This window comes from Polypterus senegalus, chromosome 5 (assembly GCF_016835505.1).
Source record: "Polypterus senegalus isolate Bchr_013 chromosome 5, ASM1683550v1, whole genome shotgun sequence".
Classification (NCBI taxonomy): domain Eukaryota; kingdom Metazoa; phylum Chordata; class Cladistia; order Polypteriformes; family Polypteridae; genus Polypterus; species Polypterus senegalus.
The window spans coordinates 146,857,846-146,874,506 of NC_053158.1; the positions used below are offsets into that span (position 1 = coordinate 146,857,846).

The 16,661-nt window shown below is 39.0% G+C and overlaps 1 protein-coding gene across 3 annotated transcripts in view; it reads right to left on the bottom strand.

Moving 5' to 3' along the window:
- LOC120529567 (dnaJ homolog subfamily C member 13) overlaps positions 1-16,661 on the bottom strand; it is a 301,442-nt gene that overhangs the window by 190,065 nt on the left and 94,716 nt on the right. For all 3 annotated transcript variants that reach the window (XM_039753466.1, XM_039753464.1, XM_039753465.1), the window contains exons 5-6: positions 7,677-7,718; positions 6,876-7,076 (exon numbers count right to left, since the gene is read on the bottom strand). In XM_039753466.1, the coding sequence (XP_039609400.1) occupies positions 6,876-7,076; positions 7,677-7,718 (243 nt within the window). The remainder of the gene's footprint in view (positions 1-6,875; positions 7,077-7,676; positions 7,719-16,661) is intronic.

Consider the following 16,661-nt stretch of genomic DNA (forward strand, 5'->3'; position numbering starts at 1 on the left):
TTAACTGACATTTTTATCGTAACAACGATTTATACAGGAAAATAATGACTATTAACAAGGTTGCCCAAACTTTTGCATCCCACTGTACATTAGTAACAATAAGGTAAAGAAGAATCATGGATAAATGTTAGATATAATCATTATATTTTGAATTCATTGAATTTTTGATAATATCAGGCTATTCAATTTTGTTTGCAGGCTGAAAAACAAATTACACAGTTAAAGTTCATGGGGCTGCAAAGTTATATATACTGTCACTACTATTGTAAGCTACCTGGTAGGCTGGCAGGTTAAATATCTGACCTCACAATTATATGTGTTAGTATTTTTACATTAATGTGAAATGCCAGGGGGGCAGGGAGGGGAGAAGCAGTTCCTATGTGTTTTCTGAAATGCTAAACTCAAATACGTAACTTATTCCACTACAATCATCTTTGAGTATGTGCCATCATATGTTGACCAATTCAGAGATGCTCTGGACTGTAAAAGAATATAAAAAGAGCATGTAGCTGGTATTCATGTTTATAAGGCTGCATTTGTCTGATTATTAATTTGAAAGGTTTAGGATTGATAAACGTTTTTGAAATTATTAAAATGAAAATATTTCTCACCATTTTTAAAATTAGAATGAAACTTTGTCTTCATTTTTGCAGTTATTGTTCAATAAAGAATATGGCCTTACAAAGGGTGCTTTTCATATCCAGAGTGATATAAAAGACTTGCAATTAGTTCCTATTTATGTTTGATTATGGTCAAATGACTGTCACCATTGTGTCATTTGTGATTAATTTGTCATTTGTGCAAACCTGGAGCTTCCAAAGCACAGAGGTTTATTTTCTTATGCAAACACTAACTTTTGAGGTTTTCTTCTTCTGTTAAATATATATAGAAAATGGTTTATTTTGACTTTGGAAATGTATTGTTACAGAGTAAGTTCAAATTGAAAATATCGAATGGACAAATGTGCACAAATCTTTTGTCAGGCATAAAAGTATGATGAATTTCAAGGAGAGTGAATACTTTTGCATGCCAGTGTAATACTGAATTTGAAACTAAACACATTGGGTCAAATGAAGTAAATCAAACGACGTAAACAAGCTGCATAGACAAATTGGTACAGGAGTGGCTTAATGCCTCTGTGTACATCAACCTTTACAGATCAAGGTTCAGGATGGATATCTTGGAAATGTTTTTTTCCAAAGTGTTCTGTCTTTGCTGGAATGTAGTCATACATGAGTTCTACACAATGCAAAAAAGCCACATTTTTCAACAAAAAGGGCAATTTTAGGGTGTGAAAATGAATTTTGATTTTACACACGATGCCAAAATCAATCTTTCTCAATATTATGAGCATTGTAGAATCAGAATCTAAGCTTAACTTGATAACGAACTTTGGACTAGGGAAGTAAAAAGAACTAATTGATTTGCTTGAATGATCTGAAAAAAGCATGCTAATGGCCCATATGAACAGTGTCAAACTCTAATATACACTCAACCAGACCATGAAAAATTACTTTGGGCCCAAAAGAATAACTCTATAAGTACTTATTTAATTTAGGACATGATGTTTCTGTAGAATTTAAAATGTTGCCAAGTTTAACTTGAGGAAAGTTATTTCTCTAGGATTTCAAATGTTGCAGAATGTCTACCCACAGCAATTTTAGATAATAGAGATCTTTATGGGAAAAATAGCTTTATAATGCCTTACTGTGAATGCTCTGTTATTAATAGTGAAGTCAAAAGTTATTTCTTCTTTTTTGTAATTTTTATGTGTATCTGAGGGGGTGTTGTTTGTTATAGTATTTCCATATTCCTTGAGCTTCTATAAAAGTTGAATGTGCCATCAGGGCAAAGGCAGAATACAAAAAAGGACAGAAAGGCAGAAAGAAAAACAGAAACAAAGAAAGAAAGACAGACACAAGGAAAGAAAGATACATACAATGTATCCTTCAATTAATTCTATAGGTTTTGGCCCAGTTTTTCTCTAAGTAACCCAAAAGACTCATCAGAAGGGGTCACTTTCCCATGTTTGAAGGTCAGCTTGCTACGGTTAGAAGTATAGTGAGCACTGCATATTTCGTTTCTAAAATGAAGTCAGATAATAATTCCTAAACTAGTAGGAAACTGAGAAGAATCCAGGAAGAAGCCATAGAGGCCCTGTTGTCTATTATTAAAGACAAGCAGCTCTAAGGCGGTCTTGGGCTCCTAACCCTTTAAATGACAGGTTTACAGACACATCAGGAGCTGCAAACAGGGATAATAGTCCTAGGTATTATGGGCTAGCTGCTGACCTCTAAAACAGCATGGTAGGGTTTAAATGACCACCTGTTTTAAGAGTTAAAATAGAGATGAATAAAAGAGAAACGAGAATGAAAACAAAGGATTTCTAAAGGTTAGGAAGGAAGATCACTGATGACAAGATTTAATATTGAAACACTGAAAGTAGGAAACTGACAATTTAGGTAATTACATTCTTTACTAGGTCCTCACAGGTTATATTATTATTATATAAATATACATATACATGCATATACATATTGTCACACACGTGCGCATGGGAGGCAGCTAAACGGCTCAAAAAAAGAAAATTCCACGGCGGACCAGGGGATGGCAGAGTGCAACAATTCTTTCTTTTTCCTTTCCAGACCGAACATGGGCAATTCCATCTGGGCTCGACAATATCACTTCCGGTTCCGGGCCCAATAACAGCACTTCCGGTGCCTGCCCGGACGATGTTATTTCCCCTGCCTGGCTTTATAACCGCCATGTTTTGTCTGCCTGCCAGTTGTGTTTTTGGACAAAATTCTGTTAAAATCTTCGCTTTTGGCAGCCAAGTTCAAATATACGATTGGCTGGCCCCAAACCTTATTTTTTCTGCATTCTTTGAATTATTTCAGTGTCATGTAGTCGGCAGGATAAGTGACTATGAGAAACTGGGAGAAGGACCTGACAGCCGAACTCCAGCCCTTCAAGGTTCAGTTAGGAAAAATCTTTGGAAAAGGTGGGGGAAGACCTAGGCCAGCAGGCGAGGAAACTATTGCAGTGGAAGTTTGACCCAGAGCGGCCAACCCATCCACAGGCATTCAGCCTATGGGGCAAAATCAGGTGCTGGCTAAGGCAAGACATAAACAATGCCGACAGGTAGTGGAACAACTTGCCTGTTTTTTTCTTAATCAATGCAATACCCGAACATCTTATTCAGACGGCCTGGAGACCACCTTTTAAGAACATGGTTGATCTCTCTGAGGTCAGGCGGTTTCAAACTCTGGGGGAACCGTGCAGTCTTGGTATGGAACTCAACCAGTGTGTGTCCCTACACCGCACCACTTGGAGATATATATATATATATATATATATATATATATATATATATATATATAGAGATATAGATATAGATATAGATATAGATATAGATATAGATATATAGATATATATTGTGGAGGATTGCCGGCTTTCCATGCCGGTCTGCACCCCCAGACCGCCAGGAGGAGCTCTCCCGACAGCAGGATAATGCCCCAAGGTCCAGCAGGGCATTATGGACCTTGTAGGATTTTTACACAACCCTGCTGGATACCTTGGGGGCCATCAGGGGTCGCTGTGGGGGGGCTTATGGGCTCTTTTATGCCCTATGACCCAGGAGTACGTCATGGTCACGTGACAGGAACTAACAACGTGCTCCCGGGTTAAAGAAAAAGACTGATTGCCCTGACCCGGAAGGAGTAAGGAACTATGGACTGTCGGGACAGGAATACCATCCAGGTCAGGGGCTATAAAAGGACGGTGCCTCAGTCCAGACGCTGAGCTGAGCTGGGAGGTAGAGGAGCAAGTGTCTGGGCGAGGAGGAGTGTTTAGTATAGTGAGTTTATTGGATGAGTAGTGTGGAAGGTGCTTGGTGCACTGGGAGTTACAATAAAAAGTATTGGACTTTTACCCGTTGTTTGGAGTCATCCCTGAGGGTTCAAGGCTATATAGCCTTTTCTATATATATATATATATATATATATATATATATATATATATATATATATATATATATATATATATATATACACACACAGTGGAACCTCGGTTTGCGAGCATAATTCTTTCCGGAAACGTGCTCGCAGTCCAAAGCACTCGTATATCAAAGTGAATTTCCCCATAAGAAATAATGGAAACTAAGATGATTCGTTCCACAACCCAAAACTATTCATTTAAAAATTATTAATATAAAATATAAAGTAAAACTACACAGGACGAATTAACCTGCAATTTACCTTTACAAAGAATCATGGCTGGTGTGTGAGTTTCTAAACTCTTGTAGGATTCCACCCAACGGGACGACACGCAGAAGAGTATCCCAAAGCAATCGCAGTCTCCCAGTGCTGTAGCAGTTCGCCGTATAAGTATATATCCAAAAAGATCACTGACATGCTATAAGCGCCTGCCATTGATGGGTGATACAAGGAACATTATAAAGATACCGCTACAATAAATAACCGCGCTGTTGCTGTTTCAAGCTGAATAAAGCTGGTGTTGTTAAAGTACTGAAAATCAGCTTCGTGTTTTAGGGTGCAAGACGGGGACTTGCACTTCACAGCACACACGTACGTGCGCGCGCGCACACACACACACAATGCTGTAGTAAACAGTAGGGGAACAGGAGACGATTGCCCTCAAGAGAAAAGAGAGAGAGAGACGCGAGAGAGAGACATACACGCGAGCGAGAGAGATAAGGAGAGAGAGAGAGAGACGCGCGCAAGCGAGATACGCGCGCAAGAGAGAAGAACCATCAGCTCAGATGTGAACACATGACGCTCAGCAGACAAAGTGTATCCATACTACTCTTATTGAAAGATATCACTCATTTATCAAGTCAAAATTTATTAAAAAATTTTGCTCGTCTTGCAAAACACTCATAAACCAAGTTACTCGTAAACCGAGGTTCCACTGTATATATGTGTATATATATGTGTGTGTATATATATATATATATATATATATATATATATATATATATATATATACTGCTCACAAAAGTTAAAGGAACACTTTAAAGAAACACATTAGATACATCAGATCTCAATATGAAGTTGGATATCTATACAAATAACGACAGGGCAATGTCTTAGGAACAAAAGGATGCCAAGTCTTTTAATGGAAATAAAAGTTTTCTGCCTACAGAGGGCTCAATTGTGTAGACACCCTAAAATCAGAGTGAAATGAAGATGTGGCAGGCTAGTCCATTTTTTCAAAACTTAATTTCTGCTACTCAAAATGCTTTTCAGTATCTTGTGTGGCCCCACGAGCTTGTATGCATGCTTGACAACGCCGGGCATGCTCCTAATGAGACGACGGATGGTGTCTTGTGGCATTTCCTCCCAGATCTGTATGAGGGCATCCCTGAGCTGTTGTACAGTCTGAGGAGCAACCTGGCGCCTAATGGACCGAAACATAATGTCCCACAGATGTTCTATTGGGTTTAAGTCAGGGGATCGTGAAGGCCATTCAATTGTTTCAATTCCTTCATCCTCCAGGTACTGCCTGCATACTCTTGCCACATGAGGCCGGGCATTGTCGTGCATTAGGAGGAAACCAGGACCTACTGCACCAGCGTAGGGTCTGACAATGGGTCCAAGGATTTCATCCTGATACCTAATGGCAGTCAAGATGCCGTTGTCTAGCCTGTAGAGGTCTGTGAGTCGCTCCATGGATATGCCTCCAAGATCATCACTGACCCACCACCAAACCAGTCATGCTAAACGATGTTACAGGCAGCATAATATTCTCCACGGCTTCTCCTGACCCTTTCACATCTTTCACATATACTCAGGGTGAACCTGCTCTCATCTGTGAAAAGCACAGGACGCCAGTGGTGGACCTGCCAATTCTGGTATTCTATGGCAAATGCCAATTGAGCTCCCGGTGCTGTGCAGTGAGCACAGGGCAGTAGACATTTGGGCCCTCAGGCAACCCTCATGAAGTCTGTTTCTGATTGTTTGGTCAGAGACATTCACACCAGTGGCCTGCTGGAGGTCATTTTGTAGGGCTCTGGCAGTGCTCATCCTGTTCCTCCTGCCCAAAGGAGCAGATACTGGTCCTGCTGATGGGTTATGGACCTTCTATGGCCCTCTCCAGCTCTCCTAGAGTAACTGCTTGTCTCCTAGAATCTCCTCCATGCCCTTGAGACTGTGCAGGAGACACAGCAAACCTTCTGGCAATGACACGTATTGATGTGCCATCCTGGAGAAGTTGGACTACCTGTGCAACCTCTGTAGGGTCCAGGTATCGCCTCATGCTACCAGTAGTGACACTGACTGTAGCCAAATGCAAAACTAGTGAAGAAACAGTCAGAAAAGATGAGGAGGGAAAAATGTCAGTGGCCTCCACCTGTTAAACCATTCCTGTTTTGGGGGTCATCTCATTGTTGCCCCTCTAGTGCATCTGTTGTTAATTTCATTAACACCACAGCAGCTGAAACTGATTAACAACCCCTCTGCTACTTAACTGACCAGATTAATATCCCATAAGTTTCATTGACTTTATGCTATACTCTGATTAAAAAGTGTTCCTTTAATTCTTTTGAGCAGTATATATATATATATATATATATATATATATATATATATATATATATATATATATATATATATATATATATATTTATTCAGTTCTTTATTTTGTCCCTTCTTCACAATAGCTATATCCAATAACAAAACACCTGAAAACAAGGTTGTGATCAAGAGTGTCTCAGGTTTATAGATCTGAGAAATGTAACATCTAACATGACAAAAAATTATTCAACATTATATATTGTTTTTTTGGAAAATGCATTAAAATATCTAGCCACCAATATGAAATACTGCTTTTAAAACAAAAATACAAAACACTCTTACCAGTCGACTAAAGCCTCCATACAATATACAAAATCCTCCCTGATAGTCTGAAACCTCTGCAAAGCCTTCAATGTTTCTGTAGTCATATGAACAAAGAATTCTGTTAGTTGAGGAATCTATCTGGTCAATTCCTCCAGGAGTCACTTCTAATACCACAGACTTGCGAGTGTCACTCCAATGATGTTTATAACAGTTGTATCTCTGAAATAAAATAAAAAAAATTTAAAAATATTGAACATTTCTTTTTCACATTACATATTGAAATAATCAAAAAATATTATTTGTTGCAATATTTTCAAGATTTCTTTAAAAGGAATGTCTCCCCAAACTTACTACAACTCTTTTCCTAATCATTTATAAGTCTAGTTAGGTAAGTTAAGTAAAATATATCTGAATTATAATGATTGCAAATGCTTATTCTATTAATAACAAAAAACAACTATTCAAACAAATTCAACCACTTTAGAAAAACATATCCTAAACAACTTTACATAATGAAACATAATGAGCATAAACAGACTGAACAATTGTTTAGACTAAGAAGTTAAATTTCCATATTAGACTAAAAGTGGAAGTTCTGTTTAATTTTACATTAATTAAGAATAAACAAGCTCTACCATATCTGTTTTTAATCATTCTGTCCATAAATACGCATGATCTAATCAATGCTTATCTTTAGAAGATCCCTTATAGATTGTGTTTAATTCTTTCAAAACACAACTTTAAATTAGTTCCCTTTATTACTTCATAACAGCTCCTGTATGTCTATGAATCCTATTATTTCATTTGTTATTCTCTTACCCTTCCAGTAATTTTCCCCTCTGAAAAATCTGTTCTGAATCTCTGTAAAATAAAATAAAAAAACTAAATGAGAAAAAAAAGTTGCAATCACATATATTGTTGCAGGTCATAGAATTAATTAAGCAACGTCAGAAGAAAAAGAGAAACAGTGACGACGGAAGACCGATGTCAGAAAATAAAACAAAGACACATGTGACCAGTTTTCATCCGATCGTCAGTTAACAGCATTCTCATGAACATCGATTGCTAAATCAAAAGCCGCCCTGGGACTTTCATCCTTGACATCACTGATTCCTTTCATTAAGCTTTTTTTAAGACTATTTTATCCAGACTTTACTATCAATCTTATTTTCTATTGCTTATTATTGTTCTTTAATAAATAATAATAACTTGGTTTCATATTTTTTTGTTTTTCATCTTTGTCTTAATGTCTAGAGTGATTAAAATAATAAAGCAGATTTCTTTGGGCACCTGGTGTAGCCAGAGATTTTCCATTACTTCTGTGCTGCGAGGTTTATTTTGGCTGAGAGTGACAGCTCCACTCAATAGTAGGGAACAGTACGTGAAGAAGGTATTCTTGGCTAATAAATGGCCTATAGTTAAGGATGCTGAGTCTTTGTATGTTTTAATATTTTCTTGGAGACCAAAAGTAATATTTAGGTCTGAGATCTATTTAAAACATCGTATGTTGTTTGTGCCGATAATAAATAAGTCTCTTGATGTGCTGAGAGAGTGACAAGTTGTGTTATTCTTATAGCATTTGTGTGGTTTAAAGTGCTAAAAGTTAGCCAAGTGTGTGTGTCATTCATAGGCCACTGTTGTGGTTAGGGTCTGAGCGTGTGTGTGTATCTATGTATGTATGTGTGTGTGTGTGTGTTATTATTTAGGGTGCGTGAGTAGACCAATCCAATAACGAATAACGACACATGTAAAGGGTAAATAGAAGATAACACATTATCTCATGTTATATATGAGGTAAACCTGCAATTTTAATCTGAATCTTCAAAATTGCAGATATCTCAAATTCCATTCTGACTAGTAAAATTGAAGGTCCTTCACCACCATCTGCTCTATGGAACTTTGAAAAGGAAATTTCTGAAATTATAATATGAAATGTTAAGATTGGAATTATAGATATATTTAACATGCGCAAATTACACATATCTTAAATGTCAATTCTAATATATGAATTCAAATTTTACTAGGGAAAATGTAACTGAGAATATCTGTAATTATTATTTTAACTAGTCACAATTGTACAAATCTACAAATTCGGGTACTGACTATTCAATACATAATTACAAGTCTAACTTTAATTTTGACTAGTCAAAATATAATTACAGATTACCTTAAATTGAAATTACCAAAGAAGTTAATGTAAAAAGACCTTCAATTTTATGTATCCAAACACAAATTATATATATCTTTAATTTATATTCTGATGTAGATATGTCATCATAATTGTTGGCTTCTCACTATTCAAATACATTAAATATATATATCTCATTTTGTAAGAATGTAATGATAATTAGTCAATGGACATCCAGTTTCTTTTATGCAAAACAGGTTGCAGCTGACAGGCAAACCTGCTGGAACTGATTATAGTAGCTCCTGATTTCACAGTTTACTTCAATGGTTGAAAATAATTACAGTTAATAAAAAAGGGAGGAGGTGGCAGTTGAGATGGGAGGCGAATACATGAATCACAACAACACTTTTAAATATATTTTGATGATATTGCTTTATTGCTTACTACAAAGAAAAAAAGGTTTTCAGAAACTCTTAAAACTAAAATTATAATGGTGCCAATAGAGCTGCATTAACATCCATCAACTGAAATATTTACAAGCAAACTTGAAGCCATAACAAAAAATGGCACAGTGTATATTCAAAACATTGGAGGTATTAAAATGCGGCAGCCCCAAAAAAAAAATATTATCATACAGTGGGATGAAAAGTAAGAGAGCTGTGTCACGCAGTTCAGTGCATCAGAAAACTGCAAGCTAGGTTTGTGCCGATGAATGATATCATCAGCAATCGATGACTGATTACTTACATCTCTGATGGATGCTACTCTCCTAATGACTGGAGCTACGTAAATTAACACTTACATCCTGACTGTATATGAATAATGTGTAAATACAATATACACTAGAAAATTTAAATGTGTTTTATCAGCCAAAAATCCAACAAACTTTTTCTCTCGCAAAATATAAATTTAAATTAAAATTATTTTGTTGTAGGGTTCATAATGCTGGGTTCACCAGATTTTTGTATACTTTATATATGTTTACTGACAATGAAAGCTCTGTCATGTTTTTAAGAGAGGTTGAGAATGTTTTATACTGCTGCAATCAGTCTGGAAGTGTGAACGGAGTCAAGGCTGGTGATATAAAATCCTGTTTGGATTGTTTAGAGACCACAATTGGCTTATCCAGTCTCTTGATGCATTGCCTTACATTTTTCTATATTTGTGAGGTGGAAGACTGAAAAGAAAATATATACTCATCAAAATGCATGCCATAGTGGCATTCAGGTATTTAGCCACTGGGGTGATGTCTTTAATGCTTTATGCAATCCTTCTGGAATAAGAAACCAAGCTTGTGCAGTTGGGAAGCGTGCTAGCTCTCTGATCAGCTCTGCATGAGACTTACATTAGTCTACCTCAAGGTAAGCAACCCCAGAGAATTGTGGGTGACTTTAAAAGGAGATGGGGGCTTCCTCAATGTGGAGATGTAACTGATGGATCACATATCCCCATCACTTCCCCAAAACGATTATTCCACATAATTTACCCACAGGCTATAATCATCTAATCATTTTCGGTACAGGAAAGTTTGTAGTTTGGGAGGAGTGAAGGCAGACGCTATGTGGCTTGACAACAAAACATTTACTACGCAAAATGACACTTTGAAGTGAATGGGTAAAGCAAGCATACTTTACTAGGATTTATTCACATAATTACCATGAAATGGCTCTAGTATATTGTGCTCATCTTGCATGGCCTTTTTTGTATTTTGTGCTTTTCCCAAATCCAAAAACTCCACTAATTAACAGCTGGTCAGGCAAGCCTTTAGCACTTGTACCAAGAGCATTGCCTAAACACACTGTGGCCAACGTGAAAATTACAAGAAGTGAAGAAGGTCAGTATTGGTGGAGTTAAAATAGTGACGCCATGGTGATGTTCCAAAAAAAAAAAAAAAATATGAACATGATTATAGAAATTAGCAACTCACTTGGAACTAATATCATTGAATATAAATAGCTAATATATTTAAGGAATATTGTTATATATATGCCTGGAGACAACCATGAGTGAATTACGCTGAAAAGTGAGTGGTACAAATTACACAGCTCACTAAATATCACATTAACAAATTAATCCAACACCTCATAAAGTAAGAGTTCAGAGTAAGGGTGGTGATTTTGAGCTGCAATGAAATAGTGCTTTTGTTAATCTGGTCTGACAGAGAACAAGCGTCTGTTAACAATTAACTGTTTACAGTTGAAAAGTCTCCTAAAATAACCCTACTAAACATATAAATATGACAGATATTTCTGTAAAATCAGATTACATGTTTGCACTCTAAGACATCAATGGACTACTGATAAAAGTAAACAATATATTGTTGCAGGTGCTGTGTGTTCTTTCTGTTGTTCAGTTGCAATACTAGTGTAGGAGTCTGTGTATGGTTGAAAGAACTGCCAGTTACGTTCATGAAAATATGAACTGCAAGATATGCATTTGAAGTAAACAATGTGTCACATCCCCTCAAAAAGAGGGGAAACAAACTGTTATTAAATGAGGTGATAACAAAGAGACACAGGAGATGCAGATTTCAGTGCTCAAAATACCTGAATCAGTATATCTGCCTAAGGACACCAGCAGAAGTAGGGATGAGGCAGTGCAGCATCTACCTTCTGCTGACACATTTAAACAGATACCTAAAGGGAATTAGCATTTCCTTCTAATTAGAAATGCAAACATGCCATGCCAGAGCATTTTAAAACACAGTACATAAATACTGTATACCACAATGCCTATCTAAACTCAATTTGCTGTTGATATGACATAGATTGATGCAATAGTCAAAATGACAGAATTATTTTATAGCAGAAAGAAGCACTTCTGAAACAAGTGCAGCCAAGTAACTACAGTGGTCTATGAGTGTGTGAGATTGTGCATCTGCCTGTCTCTTCTGCCGCTGAGCTTATTATAATATACAAATTGATCATTAAGCTTCCATTACCTTGTGCTTCTCAATGGACAACAGCAATTTTAGCATTTTATTTTCTCTCAGCATTAAATCTTTTGTTCAGATTCTTTTGCTCTTTCTGTGAAACTCAGCCACATAAAGTGCATGGACTTAAGGAATAAGTAATGGGTGTTTTAGAAAGAAGCTCTGTGGGTGTAGCCCTGTCAGCAGAAGATTTCATCACAACTGGCTACAAACATTTTAACAAATTGTCCCCAGACGTGTATTCTTTTTAGAGAATTATGTCTGGCCTTGTGACACTAAGGCCGGGTTTATACTTCACGCGATGCGACGCATGCTGCAGCGGACGCTCCTACTACGCAAGAGTTTTACTGTTTATACTTGCGCGCGTACTTTACATAAATCTGGAGGAATCCAGCAGATGGGAGTATGAGATATCAACATGGTGAGAACAGGTTCGGCTTCTCTGTGTTATGAATTGCCTGGAACACCCATTAAATTCTGATGACACCTTACCGCAATATCTCTGAAAAAGATGTTTAATGATTAAATCGAATAATCTAGGGATGTGTCCATTCCAGCAAGCATTGGACACAAGGCTGAAACAATCCCTGGACGGGGCCCTCAACTCATCACAAGGTGAATACAAGCACACACATACACTGGAGTAATTATAGCGACACCAAATCCTCAAATCTGCATATCTTTGGAAGGAAACCGGAACACAATGTGGAAACCCAGCAGAAAAACATCCATCCATCCATCCATCCATCCATCCATCCTCTTCCGCTTATCCGAGGTCGGGTCGCGGGGGTAGCAGCTTAAGCAGAGAGGCCCAGACTTCCCTCTCCTGGCCACTTCTTCCAGCTCTTCCGGGAGAATCCCAAGGCGTTCCCAGGCCAGCCGGGAGACATAGTCCCTCCAGCGTGTCCTGGGTCTTCCCCGGGGCCTCCTCCCAGTTGGACGTGCCCGGAACACCTCACCAGGGAGGCATCCTGATCAGATGCCAGAGCCAACTCATCTGACTCCTGAAGATGCGGATGAGCAGCGGCTCTACTCTGAGCCCCTCCCGGATGACTAAGCTTCTCACCCTATCTTTAAGGGAAAGCCCAGACATCCTGCGGAGGAAACTCATTTCAGCCGCTTGTATTCGCGATCTCGTTCTTTTGGTCACTACCCATAGCTCATGACCATAGGTGAGGGTAGGAGCGTAGATCGACTGGTAAATTGAGAGCTTTGCCTTACGGCTCAGCTCCTTTTTCACCACGACAGACCGATGCAGAGCCCGCATCACTGCGGATGCCGCACCGATCCGCCTGTCGATCTCACGCTCCATTCTTCCCTCACTCGTGAACAAGACCCCGAGATACTTGAACTCCTCCACTTGGGGCAGGATCTCTCCCCCAACCCTGAGAGGGCACTCCACCCTTTTCTGACTGAGGACCATGCTCTCGGATTTGGAGGTGCTGATTCTCATCCCAGCCTCTTCACACTCAGCTGCAAACCGATCCAGAGAGAGCTGAAGATCACGGCCTGATGAAGCAAACAGGACAACATCATCTGCAAAAAGCAGTGACCCAATCCTGAGTCCACCAAACAGGACCCCTTCAACACCCTGGCTGCGCCTAGAAATTCTGTCCATAAAAGTTATGAACAGAATCGGTGACAAAGGGCAGCCCTGGCGGAGTCCAACTCTCACTGGAAACGGGCTCGACTTACTGCCGGCAATGCGGACCAAGCTCTGACACCGGTTGTACAGAGACCGAACAGCTCTTATCAGGGGTCCGTACCCCATACTCCCGGAGCACCCCCACAGGATTCCCTGAGGGACACGGTCGAATGCCTTTTCCAAGTCCACAAAACACATGTAGACCGGTCGGCCAAACTCCCATGCACCCTCCAGGACTCTGCTAAGGGTGAAGAGCTGGTCCACTGTTCCGCGACCAGGACGAAAACCACACTGTTCCTCCTGAATCGAGGTTCGACTATCCGACGGACCCTCCTCTCCAGAACCCCCGAATAGACTTTTCCAGAGAGGCTGAGGAGTGTGATCCCTCTATAGTTGGAACACACCCTCCGGTCCCCCTTTTTAAAGAGGGGGACCATCACCCCGGTCTGCCAATCCAGAGGCACTGTCCCCGATGTCCATGCGATGTTGCAGAGACGTGTCAACCAAGACAGTCCTACAACATCCAGAGCCTTAAGGAACTCCGGGCGTATCTCATCCAAATAGACTTTTCCAGGGAGGCTAAGGAGTGTGATCCCTCTGTAGTTGGAACACACCCTCCAGTTCTCCTTCTTAAAGAGGGGAACCACCACCCTGGTCTGCCAATCGAGAGGCACTGTCCCTGATGTCCATGCGATGTTGTAGAGGTGTGTCAATCAAGGCAGTCCTACAACATCCAGAGCCTTGAAGAACTCAGGCGTATCTCATCCACCCCCAGGGCCCTGCCACCAAGGAGTTTTTTTGACCACCTTGGTGATCCCAGTCCCAGAGATGGGAGAGCCCACCTCCGAGTCCCCAGGCTCTGTTTCCTCATTGAAAGGCATGTTAGTGGGATTGAGGTGGTCTTTGAAGTACTCCCCCCTCCGACCCATAACATCCCAAGTCTAGGTCAGCAGCGCACCATCACCACCATATACAATGTTGACATTGCACTGCTTCCTCCTCCAGAGACACTGGATGGTGGACCAGAATCTCCTCAAAGCCGTCTGGAAGTCGTTCTCCATGGCCTTCCAAACTCCTCCCACGCCCGACTTTTTGCCTCAGCAACCACCAAATCCGCATTCCGCTTGACCTGCCGGTACCTATTAGCTGCCTCCAGAGTCCCAAGAGTTGGAATATCATACATTTAATGTGTTCTGTGTGGTGAGCTATTGCTGCTTGCCGCTGCTGTTAGGTCCAAGAAGCTCGTAGCGATTAAAAACTGGGATGACGTTTACAACGGTCTGCTTTAATGATAAAGCAAACTACAAGGTTAAAGTTGACATTTCGAGATTAAAGCTGAAATTTCCACTTTAATCACAAAATACACGTGTTCACCATGTCCTTAATTTTTTTTTCTCTGTGGCTCAAATTCAGCGCTGTGCATTATGTTGCTGTTGTGAACTTGCAAAAAAAAAAAAAAGACGGCACAAAAGTGTGAGACTTTTAAAATGTATCATGTCATTATGATTGGGAATATGCGACGCTTGAATATAAAAGCACCACAAATGCATTTGTATGTCGGCATTTTGCTTCACCACATCGAACCATTCATCAAAAATCGAAGCGCGCATATTGAGCTCATTGGATTCGCAAAGCAGCTTTCTGTCACATGTAGATAGTAAAGAGAGACTCTGATGTCAAATTCCAACTTTTAGCACACTGCGCCCCCCATACCCCGACCTTTTGCTGGTAATGCAACTCGCGCATGTGTTGCGTTAATTTCTGAGGATCTGCTCAGAGGACGCATCAAATTAATGCGGGGAACACATGGTAGCCATGATGCAGGCGCGTACGCGTTCTGAGTGTGAAGTATAAACAAGCCCTAATACGAACTAGACAAACAACTGAGGCTTGAAAAAATCTGAATAAGCTGCAAATTTTTTACTGTGCAAGAAACCCATATGTCTGGCTATATAATGGATAAAAAAACTTAAATTGGACAAATTAAAAATGAAAAGTCACTTGCTGCTATTTTTTTAATTGCTAAAAGTACTATTTTACATGGAAACCTTGAAAAATCATGGGGTCAAATGATGCAACAATTTTCCTAAAAATCAACAGAAAAGATCAGACCTGTAATGTTATTTGTTCTAGTATTGAGCTGGTGAAAAAATAAGACAAATTCCAAAAAACAATTTGGTGACATGTATGGACAACTCATTCCCTAATCTCCCCTTCAATTTACAAGGAAGCAGCATTTGTGTAGTCAGAATAGACTGTTATTAAATGAAGCGTGTTTCTTAAAAACGTGGCAACATTTACCCTTGAGAGTTTCTAAGGTCAGGAGAACAGTTGTTTGATTTTGATAGAAGCGTGGAACTACATATTTTAATAATTTTCATAATTTTGTTTCCACCCAGCAGCTTGAATTTCATGTGTGACATGCCATAGATGAGGACTTCCCCAAAGTGTAACAAAAAATGAGGGGATTGTATTGGCTTGGAGGGAATTCAATCACAAGATTTATTTATTAAAAAAAAAAAAAAAGATATACAGTAACCATAATGGACTGTGTCGTTTATCTTAACAATATTCATTTACTATTTCCAGCAACTGAAAAATAAATACTGCTCAAAATCAAACATTATTATAATCACTGCCACATAAGTTACTAAGTACCAAGATAATTATATTTTAATTTACACAAACTCTGTAGCAATTCGCTTTACAAAGTAGGTTTATCAGAATATCACTTTAGCAGGTTTGTAAAATTTGCTTTTGTGAGATGTATGTTTCCATCACTATATAGTGAAGATATTAGCTAGTTAATAACACATATTAAGTAATATTGAGCAATATTTAATAAGGAGGTTCAATTAATTCAAATGTTAAATGTTACAAATGCTTGATGCGTTAATATCACAAATCAAACTCTCCATTTTTGAAACTTCAAAACTACCTTTGTAAAGTCAAACTTGTCAATTTAACATTATTCTTATTATTTCAGAATTCCTAAAAAACAGCCTTTGTTCGGCTGACTTCAAGCAACCTTACATAACTGATTACACTATGCTACTTCATGTGTATTAATTCAGAATTAGCCTCCAACTTGGACTTTAA